The 17,019-nt window shown below is 35.1% G+C and overlaps 3 protein-coding genes across 3 annotated transcripts in view; 1 reads left to right on the plus strand and 2 right to left on the minus strand.

Moving 5' to 3' along the window:
* Window positions 1–2,602: 2,602 nt before the first annotated feature.
* fabp4a (fatty acid binding protein 4a) lies at window positions 2,603–4,397 on the minus strand. Its single transcript, XM_079590607.1, has 4 exons — window positions 4,222–4,397; window positions 3,852–4,027; window positions 3,501–3,602; window positions 2,603–2,846 (listed from the first exon to the last, which is right to left on the minus strand). The coding sequence occupies exons 1-4, from the start codon at window positions 4,292–4,294 to the stop codon at window positions 2,793–2,795; spliced, it is 405 nt and encodes a 134-aa protein (XP_079446733.1). The 5' UTR covers window positions 4,295–4,397; the 3' UTR covers window positions 2,603–2,792.
* Window positions 4,398–4,733: 336 nt separating this feature from the next.
* mrpl53 (mitochondrial ribosomal protein L53) lies at window positions 4,734–7,037 on the minus strand. Its single transcript, XM_079590608.1, has 3 exons — window positions 6,900–7,037; window positions 5,810–5,922; window positions 4,734–5,729 (listed from the first exon to the last, which is right to left on the minus strand). The coding sequence occupies exons 1-3, from the start codon at window positions 6,989–6,991 to the stop codon at window positions 5,611–5,613; spliced, it is 324 nt and encodes a 107-aa protein (XP_079446734.1). The 5' UTR covers window positions 6,992–7,037; the 3' UTR covers window positions 4,734–5,610.
* Window positions 7,038–10,217: 3,180 nt separating this feature from the next.
* pag1 (phosphoprotein membrane anchor with glycosphingolipid microdomains 1) overlaps window positions 10,218–17,019 on the plus strand; it is a 55,939-nt gene continuing 49,137 nt past the window's right edge. Inside the window, exon 1 of the mRNA XM_079590393.1 lies at window positions 10,218–10,509. The gene's annotated coding sequence lies outside the window, so the exon portion shown is untranslated. The remainder of the gene's footprint in view (window positions 10,510–17,019) is intronic.

Below are 17,019 nucleotides of genomic sequence, written 5' to 3' on the forward strand. Positions count from 1 at the left end.
CGAAGGCAAGCCTGCAAGATTAGCAAAAAGAAAAGAAAAGCGTAATGTAAGGAGGGAGACCTTTTTGGGGGGGATGTCAATGGAGGAGAGGCTTACTACACTGAATACACTGCTTTTGTGGGACAACAGCTTATAATTTAATGAATCAACAGCCTATCGGCTAATCTTCAACATGTTTGCCATTACGTGCACTGTTCGACTTTGCCGTAATTTTACAGTTTTACCGCAAAAAAGCCCAGTAAAATACCATTTATATTATTTACAGTTAACTACTGCAATATGCACTGCATTGTGGGTACTTTTATTAATTCATTAATTATTTTAATTTACAGTAACTTACTGTATATGGGAATTTGCAGTACTTTACTGTTTACGCAAAAGCAGTAGTGCTACTGTAAATGAGAAGATAGATTTCTTGAAGTGTGTATATGCTTCTGTTGATAAGGACTGCATCTCTGCAGTATGCTTAGGTTTAGGATTAGGTTTGTCGTAGGGTTATTTGCATGTAATTATGCATTATTAATAGATATTAGTAACACATGTGACGTGTAACAAGCACACTAAAATAAAATGTTACCCATGATTGTCTTTCCATTAAAAAATATATAATATTGCATATTGTCTTCTTATATGTCTAATATTATAACTCTAACATACAACTGGGGCAACAGCACTTTCCCTTAATTCTGTAACAACAAACACGAAACCTGCTTGTAATCTAACTTCTCTGAGCTTTGGCTCAGTTATGACAACAAACATCTTTTTATGAAGTAAATCATTCCATATGCTCTGCTCTTCTGATCTCAGCATGGCGATGAGAGGTGCATCAGGCCAAACCCAAATCAAATGAGATAGGAATCACTAGAGAGTAATAACATATCTGAAAACATTTAATCGTCATACATTCAAAACACATTTCCAGTACCTTCCACCTTTTAAACTTTGTACAGGTTGGGTAATAGGAAAATGCATTGTTTTTTTATTGAATAGGCTGTACAGAGAGAGCTGGCTCATAACCCACATGTTTCAGCTGTTTTTGCAGTCAATTACAATCAGTGTATCTCTACACTTTCCTGTCCTGGGAAAGTAGCCACTGGTGGAACATTCTCTGCTCTTTGTGTAGGTCAAAAGGAATGACTCTGGGGACTTGCTGTGTTCCAGTTTTGTTACGCATGCTAAAACTATGTTCAAAAAGGGAAATGTTCGACTAAAAGGAGGAAAGAAATACATATCCTCTGTACCCTTGGACACAGTCCACTGTTACAGTAACTCTCTTGTTGTCTTCATCCAACTGAGGGGAAGGGGCAAAAAAAGACATGGGAACGCAAGAACCATCTGGGTCTACATAAGAACACTGTGGATAGTTTAATGAAGATAAATCGCATCAGTCCATCAGGACGGTAACTTTCATTTTTAGTGAAGAATATCTCAGACAGAAGCTTTAAAAAATAGTAAATGACTTTATCACAATGATTTGATATGTGGAAATAATGCACATTATGAACACTCATGGATGGCAGCAAGGAGCATTTTTACCGGAGCATAAGATTGTACTAGTTCAATAGGCAAAATTTCAAATCACTAGCCCTTTTTATTCAGAAGTACAGTACAGTTAAATATCATACCTTGTTTAGTAATATCAAGATATTTCCATACATTGGCAGAAACATGATACAGTATGAACATCATGTTATGAAGCAAGACTCAACTGTGTAAAGCTAAAAGAGTGTTAACTTGTAAATATCAACATGTTTTATAATGGCATTACTAATTTTAAATGTTGTGAGAAAATACATTCTTTGTTGTTCCTTAAAGGGATAATTCACCCAAAAAAAAATATTTTGTCATCACTTACTCACCCGGCCTCAAGTTGTTCCAAACCTGTGAGTTTCTTTCTTCTGTTGAACACAAAAGAAGATATTTGGAAGAATATTGGTAACCAGACAATTGATGGCACCCATTGACTAATATAGTAGGGGAAAAAACTGACAGGTTACCGTCAACTGTCTGGTTACCAATATTATTTAAAATATTTTCTTTTGTAAAGAAAGAAACTCATACACGTTTGGAACAACTTGAGGGTGAGTAAATGATGACAACATTTTCATTTTTGGGTGAACTATCCCTTTAAGGAGGGGTTTGTACATTTTAGATCTTACACGAATAATTAACTATTAAACACTTTAACACATTTTTCTGAGATGTTAACCTATATGTAAGGGTTTCAAAAGATGGAAGACTAGAACAATAGGCCAGTTAAAGTTAAAGTGGTTAATTTAGGGCTTTTTTGGGATATATGGATGTGAAAGAGATATGTAGTGTATGACAGTTTTAAAAAAACTCACTATAGGCTGTATAATTAGTGAGATAATCCTTATAGTTATATTAGATAATCCTTACAATATAATAGCATAATCCTTGATTCTCACGAGAAAACATCTCTCACGCCTTGTATTATGCAATATCTTTCATGGTACGAGAAGTTTATTCTTTACTGTGAGTCAAACCTAAACCTCTGGCCTAGATTTTTCGAAAACGTTGACACATGCATTTTGACTAAGCCTATGTTAAAACAGCAGGGATCAACAAACCACAACTCAGCTGAAGGCAAATAAAAACAACTTTATTCAAAGCACCATAAAGGCTGATAATAAATGCATTTTAAAAGCGTCAGCACGCATTTGCTTTGGTGTCAAAAATAACATGAGATTTTCAGTAGAGAAATAAAGTTTCACTTTGGCTTTTTGCTCATTGAACTGAGCCTGGCATCTTCAAATACAGATTGGATAACTTCATGCCTCCTTCACATATGTCCTTACAGCCACCACATCACCCATAGTGCATTTCTGCCAAAAGAAGACATGGTTATAAATACCTCAAAAGATTCAATTGTGAAAGTAAATGGGAAAAATGTACTCAAGTCTATCTGCAACTGCACAATAGTTGTTAAGCATTACTAGCCTGCTATTCTAGACTATTTCCATTTATATTGCATAACCTTTTCATCTTTAAAAATTGAACATCTGAGAAGGGAATAATTAGGTACCTTTTAAAATAACTTAGCTGTTAAAATAACTTATAGCTGTCCATGGTAACTCAATAAGGATTTTAATCATTTTATAAAGATTGCACTCACAAAGAGCAAAATAAAATATTTTAGAATATTATAAATTATAAAATTGTATATTCAATACAGCAGCTTCCATGACCATTTTAAAATATCCTGATAGTTCCAGTTTTCTATGGGAACCCTGAATATTTATACATGGAGATATAATAAGTTGCATAAAAATAAAACTACTTTTTAAAATAAAAAAAATATTTTCAAATTGCAAATAACATTCTTTAAGTTTACAATATATATATATATATAAAAAGTTAAACAACATTTTTAAATGTGAGTTAGCAATTATCTTATAAGCATTATAATGTAAAACAATTTCTTAATGTTATGACCTTTTCTATGACATGTTTATAATAAATAAAAAGAAAATACTTACAGCTATTAATTTCCCGTCCGTCACCTCCCTCTCTATCGTCGACTCCTTGCCATCCCAGATTTGTTTCTGGACAAGTTTGCCGTTCTCAAGAGTCACGACAGTCTGCAGATAAAGAGAGAGAGGAGCCTGTTAACTTTCACAACTTTTTATCTTTTGTAGAATCAATTTAGATAATTAATGTGGTTCAGAAAACACAATATTTTGAGTTTATTAAACCAATTTCCTTTGTTGTATTAACAAAAAATTCAATGTACTCAAATTTTGAAGGCAACCAGTTAAACCAACAATACTTTTTTTACAGTGTAGATAGCTTCAAACCACTGAAAATATTCAGACTATTCCATTACAAACCGTAGTCTTTCTATCATCTGCGGTGATCTCCTCGAATGACTCGTTCAGTTTAAATTTGACCTCAGTAGTTTTGAAGGTGCTCTGCGACTTCATGCATATGAGCCCTTGATCATCCACACACAAGACCAGGTTGGGTTTGGTCCGGTTCCCCACCTGACGAGTAGCGAAACCGACACCTGAAAAATGAAATGTACCTCTCTCATTCACGAGACAACTTGACCATCAACAGAAAATGAATAATGCACGATAAATGCACTGACAATTTTGGTCTAACTTTTTTTTTTTTTTTTTTGCATTTAACAAAATGGAGAGATTTCCTAAATAACTATAATGATTGCTTAATACATTATTGAATGATGAAGAATAATACCTATAGCCTTCATGTACTCGTCAAAGTTGTCGCTGGTGGTCATCTTCCATGTTCCCACGAATTTGTCAACCATTTTTCTGGATGATGATGTTCCCTGTCACTCAAACAACAGCTCAAAGCTCAGATTGGATCTGATGTGATCGAATGACTGCAGGGTTTTTGAACAGCTCCTCCAGCACGTGCATGATCACACTAGCCAATCAGATAATCCGGCGTCACTGAGCGGAGTTCCTCAACCTCCCACCCGCAAACGCAACTCAGAACTGGGGAAGGGTTCGCATTTTTTTTGGGACCACAAAAACGGTCAAATAACATTCACTGGGTCAGAGGATAACAACCACAAAGATCACACATTGAAAGGCTGAATAGTTTTATAATTACGTGTTTTACCAACTATAAGACGAAACCTTTCCTGACTGAAAAGATGACCTTCCCTCACTGTGCCTGACACGGTCTCATTTGTTAACATTATAGGCCTACATTAGTTTACATGAACAAATGAAACAATGAAAAACACTTCTATAGCATTTATTAATCTTAGTGTTAACCTCAATATTTACTGATAGCCTACATATTAATAAGTACATGATAACAGTCTAGTTAATGCACCCCAATCTAACATGAATATGAACATTTTTATTAACATTAACCAAGGTTAATACATATTGTAAACACGTATTGCTAATTGTTAGTTAAGAATTGTGCATGAACTAATTAGACCTTTTTGTATGAAAAATGTTACCATTGTACTCTACGTTCTAACATGCTTAATACAATGAATATAGACTGCATTTTTACTTTCACATTTTTCTAGGCTTAACAATTTTTCTAAGTATTCAAGAATAACTATTTCACAGACAAAAGCAAATATTATTTTCTTAATACATTATTTTCATATTAATAATCTTTCAGACATAGAACGAGAAAACCAGACTCTACCAAATGAATGGTTATGAGTCCTGCTACTATTCATATTTGGCTATGTTCAGAAGGAAATACTGACATACTATTTACTGTGCAGAATACACTTTATACTGCATACCTTTCTCTAAAAGGAATGGCATGTACTAACAAACCTATAAATCTTCTTTCATGATTGTAAAGATTTTAGAATATGATACCACACCAGAAATTCTTCAACAGTAAATGTTGTGCATTATTTACCTGGATGTGGTGTAAAAATAACACACACATTTGTTTGGTCAAATCAGATTCACATTTCCACTAAATGTTTGTCAGAGTGGAACATTAGATGCATAGAGACAGTTGTGTGCTATATCCTGTTGATATACAAAACCGTACAGGATAAAGTGACTTCAACTCACAAAGACATGACCGATACCAATTTTATTACACATCTACGCACATATAAATACATAATCTAATACACTACTTCTTGTCTCCCGCTTTAGCCTGAGGATCTTTAGCGCTGCAGCGGGTCTGTAAGGCTGAGAGCATTTCTTCAGTGGTGAGTTTGGATCCCTTCATCAACAGCCTTTCTCCATCCACTGCAAAAGACCACAACTATGTTAACTGAATGCATATTTACAATATTGGAGTAACTCAGATGCACACTGAGGTCACTCACAGAATGTGATGTCAACCGTAGGCTCTGATCGGTCATGCTTTACTTCTGTGATAACTTCACAGTTCATATTTGTGGCTCTGACTTTTTCGGACCCGACCATGATGAGAAACTCTCTGCGGGAAGGAAAGGGAGACAAGATATGCATGAGATGTGATGGAATTAAGTGTTTTTTGGGACTTGACAGTTATGCAAGTCTGACTGACTTGAGAATTTATGAAGGTATAATTAAAAGCATATTTCATTTATGTAACATTTATGTTGAGGACTGTGGGATATAAACTTAAAGTGGCCCTAAAGTGAGTAAGCAGCTCACACTAAATATGTCATCTATACAGAGTGGGAAGTTTGTCATCAAGAACAGAATCATTTGATTTAGTTCGTTTTGCATAGCTTTTCCCAGACTTTGAGAATAATTTCATAGCAGCTGATTCTACAAACATAAGGAAATTTGTCTGTAGAATAAACTGCCATGAAATTGTGTATGAGGCTGGAAAGTAATGTACAAAGCATACAGAAATTGTACGTGCTGTGCCAGTATCCATATAGTAGGGGAAATAGTAGGAAAATACAAGTTCGTTCGAACATAGCAGTAACGTTAGTTCTAATCGTTCAAGTTCAAAACAGTTTGACAGCCTGCTGTAATTACTGCGTTTAGGCTGAGAGGGGCGCCAGAGATTTCACAGAGATTTAACACAACTCAAGCATCATCATCATTCGGTATCGTAAGCATGTAACGACGTTTAACAATAAATTCGCGTATTATCGCACATAATCGGCATATACTAGTCCACTTTAGTCCTCTAAAGTGAAATGTCGGATGGAGAGCAGTACAACAGTGCGACTTAAGAACGCTGAAAGCAAACGTCTATAAACTGAGAAACACACGGTGACATCTAAATAAATATAATTGGCATCATATATTCCGTCCCTGTGACCGCTATTACGGGACGACAAACAACAACAGGAGAGCTCATGAAGTCATTCTCATACACCATAATTTACTGTAATTGACAGACCTGTTCTTTAATCTCTTTAACTTTAACCACGCTCATTTAAGGTAAATCGAGGCATGTACAGTATAGCTACTTACCGTGTGGAGCGAACATTAGTTTCAAAGGGGCAAAACTGTACAATAACTTTCTTAACCACCTTTAACACTACAGCTCCCTTGGACGCCGCCATCTTTCTCTACATGACCTTTCACCTGCTGATGATGACGTAGGCACCCGGGCTCGCCAACACAAAAGCCCAAAGATATGTATCTCTGCTAAATTAATTTAACATATGTTTGTGATGCCCTTTATTTTTAAGTTCCTTTTTTGTTTGTTTCTTTTATTTAAATTATTGTTGTTTCAAGTAGTACTTACCAAATGTGAAAATGTGTATTAAATTTTTTTGTAAAAAAACGTGATATTGAAATAACTTGTAATTTTTTGAAAATTAAAAAAAAAAAAAAAAAGCCTAGGCCTATATATGTATAGCCTATATATATGAAAGCATCACAACTTCTAAGTGAATGGCAACCTGGTCTTAAATATGTCATAAGTTTAACTTCAGTAAAAATATATAAATTAGGGTATTGATGTGTTTTTGTTATTAGGAACTTTTTTATTCATCAGACTAAAAGGAGTAACTCAAAACGCAATTTATTTAGAAGCTTTAAAAAAAATGTAAAAGCCTAAAGAATTGTGTATCTGTTTAATTCATTTAATATATTTTAATTTCTTTTTAATTTTATTTTATGTAGTTACCGCTGTTTCAAATTGTAGGCTACTTGCAAAATGTAAAAATTGAACATGTTAAGTTTTTTTAATTTGTAAAATTCAATTAAAAATGCATTGCAATTAGCCTATATATTAAAAATAAACAAACAAAATGTGTCGTTTATTTATTATTTAATTCATTTAAATGATCATATTAGAATAATGTTTATAAAAAATATTTTATTGATAAAATATAATTTTGCCGTCAATATAACAGCTTATATCTGTACTTTTCTTTTAAGCAGCGGTTTCCGTTCCATCAAATGCATTAAATTGATTCATTGAGAGTCAATACTGTAGGCTACTGAAATACAACAGTTGCAAATAAATACCGTCTGCTACCTTGTTTGTATTAGATAATACAAAAATATTTAACGTTATGAGTTTTTTTTCAGTGTAAAGAATGTTATTTACAAAATAGGAAGCACATCCAGTAGATGGCGCAAGTGGATAGTGTATTAGTCTTTAGTACCCCACGGTTTACCTTCCACATCATTTTATGTCGAGTTCATTGAGTTCATTTTTAATAGTTTAATTTTGTCGTATCTTCCTTCACACACCCGTCCATAATCTGTTGGATAGACCTTAATTAATTATCCCCTTAATTTGTTTAAAATGCACTTTAAACAATAAATCATGTTGATCGTGCCATATTGTTAACCAGCCAAAACACTTTCCTTCTAATTATTATCAAGATGACTTTCATAATGTTCTACATCCGTTTGCAATTATGTGTCACCTCACCAATAACTGCTTTTTACAGACATGCTCCCGTTGTGACATTTTATAGAGTCCCTAAATTTGAGATGTTACAACAGAATTATGCAAGAGTTGAAATGGAGAATATGCCCTGTCCTTTTGAATTGATTCATAGGCAGTTTGAATACTTAAACAAACAAGCACATCAAAATTCGTGAAGTTATTTCTAACACAGATGAGGGATCAGTTGAGAGCGTGGCGGTTTGGTCACAAGTCAGTCTTAGTGTTATACTTTAAATAAGAAGTGAACGAGTTATATCACGCTGAGGAACATCTGAACTGATATTTCAGAAGTCTATATATACAGACATAATATAAGCTCTCAAGACATATTAATATGCTCATGCATTCCATTTTAACAGTTAAATTAGCAATATTTTAACAAATGCAGATATATTTTTAAAACTCTTTGAACAGAGATCATTTTGATACATATATTAATCAAACTCTTGCACATACCTATATAACTTAGTATTAGGCCAATATAAAATTTACAGCTTGAGCGTTATCATGAACAATATCAATATTTGTGCCTCTGCCTTATTGTGACACTTCTGCAGCTAAATAAATGTGCACACTATAGTCAGAAATGTGCTATATCGTCATAAGTTTTTTTCGTCAACAGTTCTTCTGTTTTGAGGAACTAACAAGTTGGCAACAGTGTTTTTAAGGCCCCGCTCTCATGGTGACCAAAGGGTTTATTTCCTGAACAACTAAGTGCACAGTTTGGTTACACATTAGAACTATATTTAGACACAAGCTTGAAGGCTGAACTTCCCATCAAGCCCTTTCTAAAAAAAAAGTTTCTCTTTTCCTTACCAAAACAATGAGTGAATGCTCCTGCCACCATAATCCAAAATAAAGAAAGCTATACGCAGCGAAGGCAGAACCCCCGGGAGGGGTTAACCTTTTATAATGCATGTTTAAAAGTTATTTTAGTATTGCTGTCATTGCTTTTTGTTCTAATTATAATTTTGGATGCTCCCCAAGCATTGGGTACAGTGAAAGAAGCACTGGACCTGATACTGAATTTGATGTCTTTCCATTAGAATGAAATTCAAGGTTCTTCCATGCTGATGTTAGTGTTACGAAGTAAATCACTGTAGCATATTGTTATTGTATTATATTGTGTATTGTATAATTTAATATTTATGCGTATATCAATAAGTTATGACAACATATGTTTTTACATTGCTTTAACTCATCAAAATCTTCTTTAATAAGTTGTACAAAATTCAAATAATTTTTTTGAGTCAGTTGAATGTGATTTAAGTTTAAATATAACTTAAATATTCAAGTTGCGTGTACTTAGAATGTATTACAGAATGTACACACACACACACACTCACACTGGATAAACTGAAGATACAATTTTTACTATTATTAATATTTTTATGATAAAATTTACCTTAGCAATCCTGTAGCTTCATATTCATATTGAATTGTTCTAACAATATGACTAAACTAACTTAAAAAAAAGCAGCAATATATATAGGCTACACACAATAAAACACAACTAAAATACAATATCAAGTTCAGCTGAATGTTTCATTGCCCCTCCCACACTGACATGTGGAGTTACAGTAAAATTAAATGTATAAGCTTGATATAATTTGTATATCAATAAAAAAATATTTAATTGACTTACATTTATATGGATTTTCAAAACGTCATAATAAAATATGAAAAAATGTTCTTATGGAATTGCACACATTATTAAAGCACTCGCTTAAAATGCAGCACTCAATTAGTACTTTTCCTCACGATATAAACTGTCGTTACCTTTTTATTTTTCATTTTCACATCATCCACACACGGAAAGCAGCCACCTGAACACACCCGCTTTGTTGCGGTGGCCACATGAGCAGAAGAACTACACTTCCCGTGACACATTGCGCGGCTGGGATCTGTCACTCCACCCCTCTGCATCTGTGTGTGTAGCGGACGATCGCAGGCACAGAGTCACAGCAGCACCGGACCGGTAATGGTGTGTGTGTGTGTCATTGACACACACCTCAGTGCGCACTGCAGCTCTCCAGCCTCACTGGCACTTTCCTCTGTGATCATCTGTAAATACAGCATGTTGTTTGAGTGCTGACCTGAGCTCGCGGAACCTGCTGCGCTGATCATATAAACTCGAGACCGGAGAAACAGCTGATCCACGGATGGTCGCCTGGGGTAAGTGCTCCTTTAATATCACTATGACTGGAAAAGTTGCGCGGAGGGAGAAATACCTGTAATGAGAATGAGCCCGTTGAGACTGTGACCACATATACACTGAACTTCTCTCATATTATATTTTGTATGGCGCGGGTGAGAGAGGACAGACGGACACTGTAGGCTATCCCAGTGCTATTTATTTATACAACAGAATTCCCTGCATACCGATTGAGGGAGAAGTGGAATGTAACGGAATGAGTTAAGTCTGGATGATTAGGTGTCAAATATTCTACGCATAGCCAGCCGATGGGAGTCATCTGTTGATTTCTTCTTCTGCTCCTGGATGAGAGACATGGGATTTTTAAATACAACTAGCTTACATGTGATTTGCCTTAAACAATAAGTATTTCAACGTGTAAACAATCATCTCAAGACAGTGAGTTCTACACATGTATTGGATATGAGCAGAATTTCCACAATTATTTGGATTCGCTCTAAAAAATGTCCAGTGGTGTAATTGTCCAGTAAAAAGTAGTTTTTACTAAATACTTATGTGGTTACCTACTAAATACTTCATGCACTTTCAATATGAGCATTTTTTCCAAAAAAAAAAGTAATAATAAAAAAGATTTTATATATATATATATATATATATATATATATATATATATATATATATATATATATATATATATTTCAAGGAAATTAAAAAAAAATTGTAATCTTCATTGCTCCATTTGATGCAAACAAAATGAGACAATTCATTAAAGGCCAAAATATGTCATACTTTTTTATTTTTTATCTTGTCACACTGACTAAAGCAGTAATAATATGCGATTATACCAAACTGCTAAATGTCAACATTTCTTTTTTCAAATATTTTAGCTTTTTAATGAGTGTTTGTTTTAGAATCTCTGGACATGTACATTATGTTTTACTTTAAGCCCCACAATATGCAAAAATTATAATAATCGAACACGTTAATTTTTCATCAGAAGTATGTATTCAGTACATAAGTATGTAATACATCTATTGATCTAATTTTAGATCCGGTCAAAACAAATGAGCAACACGTCACATTTATGCTTTTATGATTTGATCAAAAGGCAAATGTAGACCTTTCATTTGTGTAACATGTACTAAGTATAAGCTAAATAAAAGTCATATGAAGTGCCTTTGAAACAGCATTCAACATTCTTGTCTTCTACAACTTTATCTCAAACAAATAGACAGATATTTTTTCAGCATGCTTATTTTATGGAGCCGATCTTAAACCTTTACACTTCCTGGTCAGAATAGGGCTAAGGGTAATGCCATTAGTTAGTGCACAATAAAGGATAAATGCGTGTCACACATAACTCATCATTACATAGCTCTGCCAGATGGTTATCTGCAAGTCAGCAAAGTGTGTAAATATCAGTTCACTGTAAATACCCTCTCAGCACAAAATAAAGCCTATTGCGACATAAACGCAGACAAGATAGCAGGTTTTTAAGTAGGATCACAATATAGGCTATTGTATTAAATCTATCGGTTTTCCCACATCTAAGAAGCATCAAAACAGTTGGATTGAGGTCAAACACTCGGGACAGAAGCCCTGCCTCACATGTTTATTAGGCAGATAGTGTTTTTCTGGTTGGCAGAGCAGAGATTCAGGGTTCGTTCCACTGCTGACACTCGACTCTGCAGCAGTGCAGATTTTACTCTGTGTCTGCACCTGTCCTTTACACTTGAGTTTCCCCTGACTGATTCTAGTATAGCAGAGTCCAGATTTCATGCTTTGGTACAACAAAGCATTGTCAGAAATGGTTTTTATTGTTGGAACTTTGGACTCTGTTCTGGCCTTGGAGCTGTTTCTCAAAACTGATGCAAATGAGCACCAGCGGAGGAAAGCTTTTGAATTCAGTATATGTCGGTTAGCACAGCTCTGGTGCTTCATGGAGTTTTACTAATTTACTCAAATGTCAAAAGAAAGGGTGGGTGTGAAAAAAAGTGAAGTTTCCTTCAAAGGGTTTGAATCTTAAATGGAACAGAACTAGTTTGAACCGTGAAGTCTGAAGCTGTTTTTGCTATCGAGAAACGTCTGATTGGATCCGTGGATGTTTCTGGAATCTATTCTATAGGGGGTGCGCTAAATCCTCTCAAATGGGACACAATGGGGATACCGTAATCTGGTATATAATCCTCAGTGCCTAAATGGATATTCTCTGCGTTATCATTGAACTTAATTGTATTGTTGTTCAGCGCTTGTTGCTAAGATACACAGCAGCAGATGAGATATGTGATGTTCAATGTGAGTAAACTGAACAAACCAGATGTTCTGCTGCTAATGATCATTAAAGAACAAACAACAAGGATGCAAACATCTGAGCTGCCTTGATTTAGTAGGAGTAGAGAACATTGCAGGTACAGTGGGTCAGTGACCCAAGTATATCTGTAGTCAAGGGAACAGGAAAGTACTAGAATTCAGCTTTTCACACATGAAAAGACTCAAGAAAACATTCGTTGAATTTCTCTCACAATCTCATTCCCATTAAAACTGTTGGTTGAACTTGAGGACAGTGTGTTTAATGTGTCTGAAGTTAGACTTTGGAGTGTCTAATATTTTCTAATATTTTAGACAGAAAATCTGTAAATAATCATGGCAGATAGATTGCAAATGTTACGTAATACTAATTTTACTTTGACTAAACTGTACAGTGTACACATGTCTATGCAAATGATGGAATCCACCAGTTGAGACAGCTTCCTGATGATGATAATGTTTCTGAGAACAGAATATTAACAAGAGCTGAATTTATTCCTCGAGTTTTAAGATGTCCTTGATGAAATGGTTTGATGGAACAGTTTTGCATTCTCGATTACCCCGCAGTAATGGGGAAACACGAAGGACGAGTGTTCAAGCATAAAGAGTAGAACATTCATGATGTGCGTCCCAATTCACGTACTTATGCACACTTCTTTGCTGTTTTGTAAAATAAAAAGTGTGAAAATTACAAAAAGAAAAATTATACTCTAAAGGGCTAGTTCACTCAAATGAAAAATCTGTCATCATTTACTTGTTACGTCATATCGTTCCAAAACCCACTTTCGTTTATCTTCTGAACACATACAGTATTAAGTTTTTAATGAAATCTCAGGGATTTCTGTCCCTCCATAGACAGCTATGCAACTACCACATTAACGCTTCAAATAGTTCTCAAAGAGATCGTAAAACTAATCCATATGAATTGAGTGGTTTAGTCCAACTTTTCTATGATGAATCGCTTTATATGATGAAAAGATTTAATTTAGGCTTTTATACAGAAATAAACATTCATCAACTCACACATAAACGGAAGCTCAAGCATGTTCGCTTGACTTGCGAGAACCAATGAGATTCATTCTCGTGTTAAGCAGCACGTTTGAGCTTCCACAATTTTTTCTCGAGCGTGAAGGAGGTTCGGTTGAGCTTCTGTTAATGTTCACTGATCAATGTTTATATGTGAATAAAAGCCTAAATAAATCTGTACATGATATATAAAGTGATTGTGAAACTAAACCGAAAAAAACAAAACTGCTTTTTTAAAATAACAAGTAATAACTGTCCCAAAAACTATTACTTATTTGTCACGATAAGCATTTTAGAGAACTATATTGAGTTTCTCGAAAAACACTTAGAATGTTGGTAATCAAGCATTTGATGGTAGCCATTGACTTCTATAGTGGAAAAAAAATACTATGGAAGTCAATGGCTACCGTCAACTGTCTGGTTACGAACATTCTTTAAAATATCATCTTTTGTGTTCAACAGAAGAAAGAAGCTCATATAGGTTTGGAACTAGTAAATAATGACATTTTTAGGTGGACTATCCCTTTAACATCGTGGCATTTTCATCACAAATCCACACTATTACAAATTGTTTTACTTTGTGATAGTTTGGATTTATTATCGAAATGAAATTGCATGATGAGATCTTTATTTCAGTGATTAATTATTTATTTGATAAATGTTTCCGGAACTTAGTCTTAAGGAGTAAATAATTTTTTTTCATTTGAAGTCAAAACTTGAAAAATCACAAAAATCACCCACCTGCAGAAAACTGCACAGCAAACCAAAACATTTATTGAACATGTTGTGAAGTGAAATCATTAATAATTGACCCAAGACACATGTGAGATAAGTGATAAGGTTATTGAGTTACTTTTTGATAAAGTCCTCTAATTGTCATTACAATGCTGTCTAGATGTAATACTCATTTGTAGATCATGCTGTGTTCATGACAGTAGCAAAAGTGATTTATTTAAGGTACAAACTTTGTGACTTTGTTACTAGTGACTTTGTATGATTTGACACGAGAAGAACTACAATATCTGCATGACACACTAGCATATAACATAATGATGGCAAGCTGCTGCAGTCAGTTGTTTCACTCCTGAATCACAAAATGAATGTGGGCAATTTCTCTCGCATGTTGTGTCGACAAAATGTAACGCTGGAATGTCGATTCTCCGCTTTGATCGGTTTTTCTTCACGTAAAACTGACAGCGTCAGCTGTCATCAGACATGTTTGGCCGGTCTCAGACCCAACAGGGCTTGCCTGATCTTGTCGCACTCTGTTATCGAACAAGGGGCCTATTGCAATTTTCTCTGGATAACAGGGAGGTATGTTTGATTGTTGTTTTGTTGACTGCACTCACTCCCTCCACGCCGTTCAAATAGAAATTGCTTCCTGCTGAGGAAGTGTGTGCCTCCTTCATGTAAAAACAGAGCAAATTTAATTAAACCAAATTATCAGAGTGGTGCTGGGAATTCAAAGGCGTCTTGAGAGCGTACATAATGTGCCACATCAAGCTCACCCTGTGTGTCATTTGCTTCTGTCCTCTATGGGTGGTCATGCTGCAGATAACTGGACTATTAGAGTAATGTGACATCCTATCACGACTTCAGTGAGCTACTACAAAGCCACAGACAATCATGGATTATATTCTTTTGTTATGATTAACATCTCACAGAGACAATATAAACAAACAGGAGCCATGCATTTTAGAAATAATAAAGGCATCGTAATGGCATCAATTTGTAAGACAACCTGGTCATTTATGTGGACATAGTTCCCTTGGGGAATTTATAATGGGTTTTTAGAATAGTGGTTTCGGATTTATGAGTGAAATCAGACCTGTGGTTATTATTACTTGAAGAGGCTTTGTTCTTGCTTCATAAATTACACACAGTCATACCTCGAACATGGTTTCAAAACCAAGTTGCTGACAGTTCTAAGTAGAACTACAATGGTTTTTTGATTTATCAAGTATAGCATTTCACATTCTTGTAGTGTGCCTAGGGCACACGATGAGTTCAAATTTACATTTGAGGTATGGCTGTAATTTCTGTTGTACAGCAAAACAGGAAATGCTAATTGGGTTTTAGGACTACAAACTGAACCGTTGAATTCTAAAAATGAAAAGATGAATCATAGTCCAGTGTTTCCTGCACTGCTGAATCTGTACCGCTGCTTCTTACGGCAAGTTGTGAATGTAAGTATGCAGTCTGAAGTGCATAAAAAGTACTTCAGGACTTCAAAAGAATTGCAATAAAAAGCATACAGTGCCACAAATGTCTGAATCAAAACTCTTGTTCCATTATTGTATCATTCAAATAGGCTCATAAAGGCTCTGGGTTCTGGTTTGAATTAGTAAAAAAAAATCCCATATTTGTCTTGCTTTTGCTTACTGAGCTGTAAACTTTTATTACCGTATCTTTAAATGAAGCAAGTTTTGTGTACTTGAGGTTTGTGAGATCTATATCAGTATCATTACTCAATAGTTGTTCATATGGCATAATAGTTAAAGTTACACATTTGCATGTTGCGAAGGACCTAACCAATGATGCTCATGTAGTACCAGTGTTTATGGATTGTCATTCAATTATGTTCTTGCAACAACTGCTGTGAAAGGTTTTAAACAGTGTGTCTACCTTCATGTTTATGATTGATTTCATCGAGGGAGTTTTCAACTGAATGTTGGGTCTGTGGGGATGTCTGAAGAGCTGTAGACAGGGGTTAGTTTGGCATGCTGCCCGTGGGTTTATATGGCACACGGAGGGTTTTCAGCCTCTCTGCTTCTATCCATTCAGCCATACAGAGAGAGCCAGACACTGCCGTCCAGTGCTGCCTGTTTGAGAACTGACTTTAGAGTGAAGCTGATCTGTTTATGAGAAATGAAAAATGATAGTGTATGTTTTTCCCTCTTCTGCTTATGTTTTCATTTTAGGTGAAATGTCATGCCATGTAGACACGGTGATGCAAAGATTACAGCGTCTGTCCTGCGGGATGTGGCTCATGACCGAGCCGTACAAACGCTCTTCTGTTTAGTCGTCTTCAGAAGAAAATGAAGGGAGGCATATTTACTCACTGGCTGCATTCAGACAATGTTTGTGTTGTTAAACAGAAATGTGTGAAGTCAGGTTTCTGATGTGCTGCTGAAATAGCAAGAATGGGAATTAAGGAAAAATGCAATGACAAGCGATTTAAGATCATTTATCGCGCA

The sequence above is a fragment of the Phoxinus phoxinus genome, assembly GCF_949152265.1.
Source record: "Phoxinus phoxinus genome assembly, chromosome: 19".
Classification (NCBI taxonomy): domain Eukaryota; kingdom Metazoa; phylum Chordata; class Actinopteri; order Cypriniformes; family Leuciscidae; genus Phoxinus; species Phoxinus phoxinus.

Coding starts and splice junctions, on each gene's coding strand:
- fabp4a (XM_079590607.1), bottom strand. CDS start 4,294: ATGGTTGACAAATTCGTGGGAACATGGAAGATGACCACCAGCGACAAC. Junction 4,028..4,221: donor CGAGTACATGAAGGCTATAG/GTATTATTCTTC, acceptor TTCATTTTTCAG/GTGTCGGTTTCGCTACTCGT. Junction 2,847..3,500: donor CGGACGGGAAATTAATAGCT/GTAAGTATTTTC, acceptor TTCTTTTGGCAG/AAATGCACTATGGGTGATGT.
- mrpl53 (XM_079590608.1), bottom strand. CDS start 6,991: ATGGCGGCGTCCAAGGGAGCTGTAGTGTTAAAGGTGGTTAAGAAAGTT. Junction 5,923..6,899: donor ACTAATGTTCGCTCCACACG/GTAAGTAGCTAT, acceptor TCCTTCCCGCAG/AGAGTTTCTCATCATGGTCG. Junction 5,730..5,809: donor TACGGTTGACATCACATTCT/GTGAGTGACCTC, acceptor GGTCTTTTGCAG/TGGATGGAGAAAGGCTGTTG.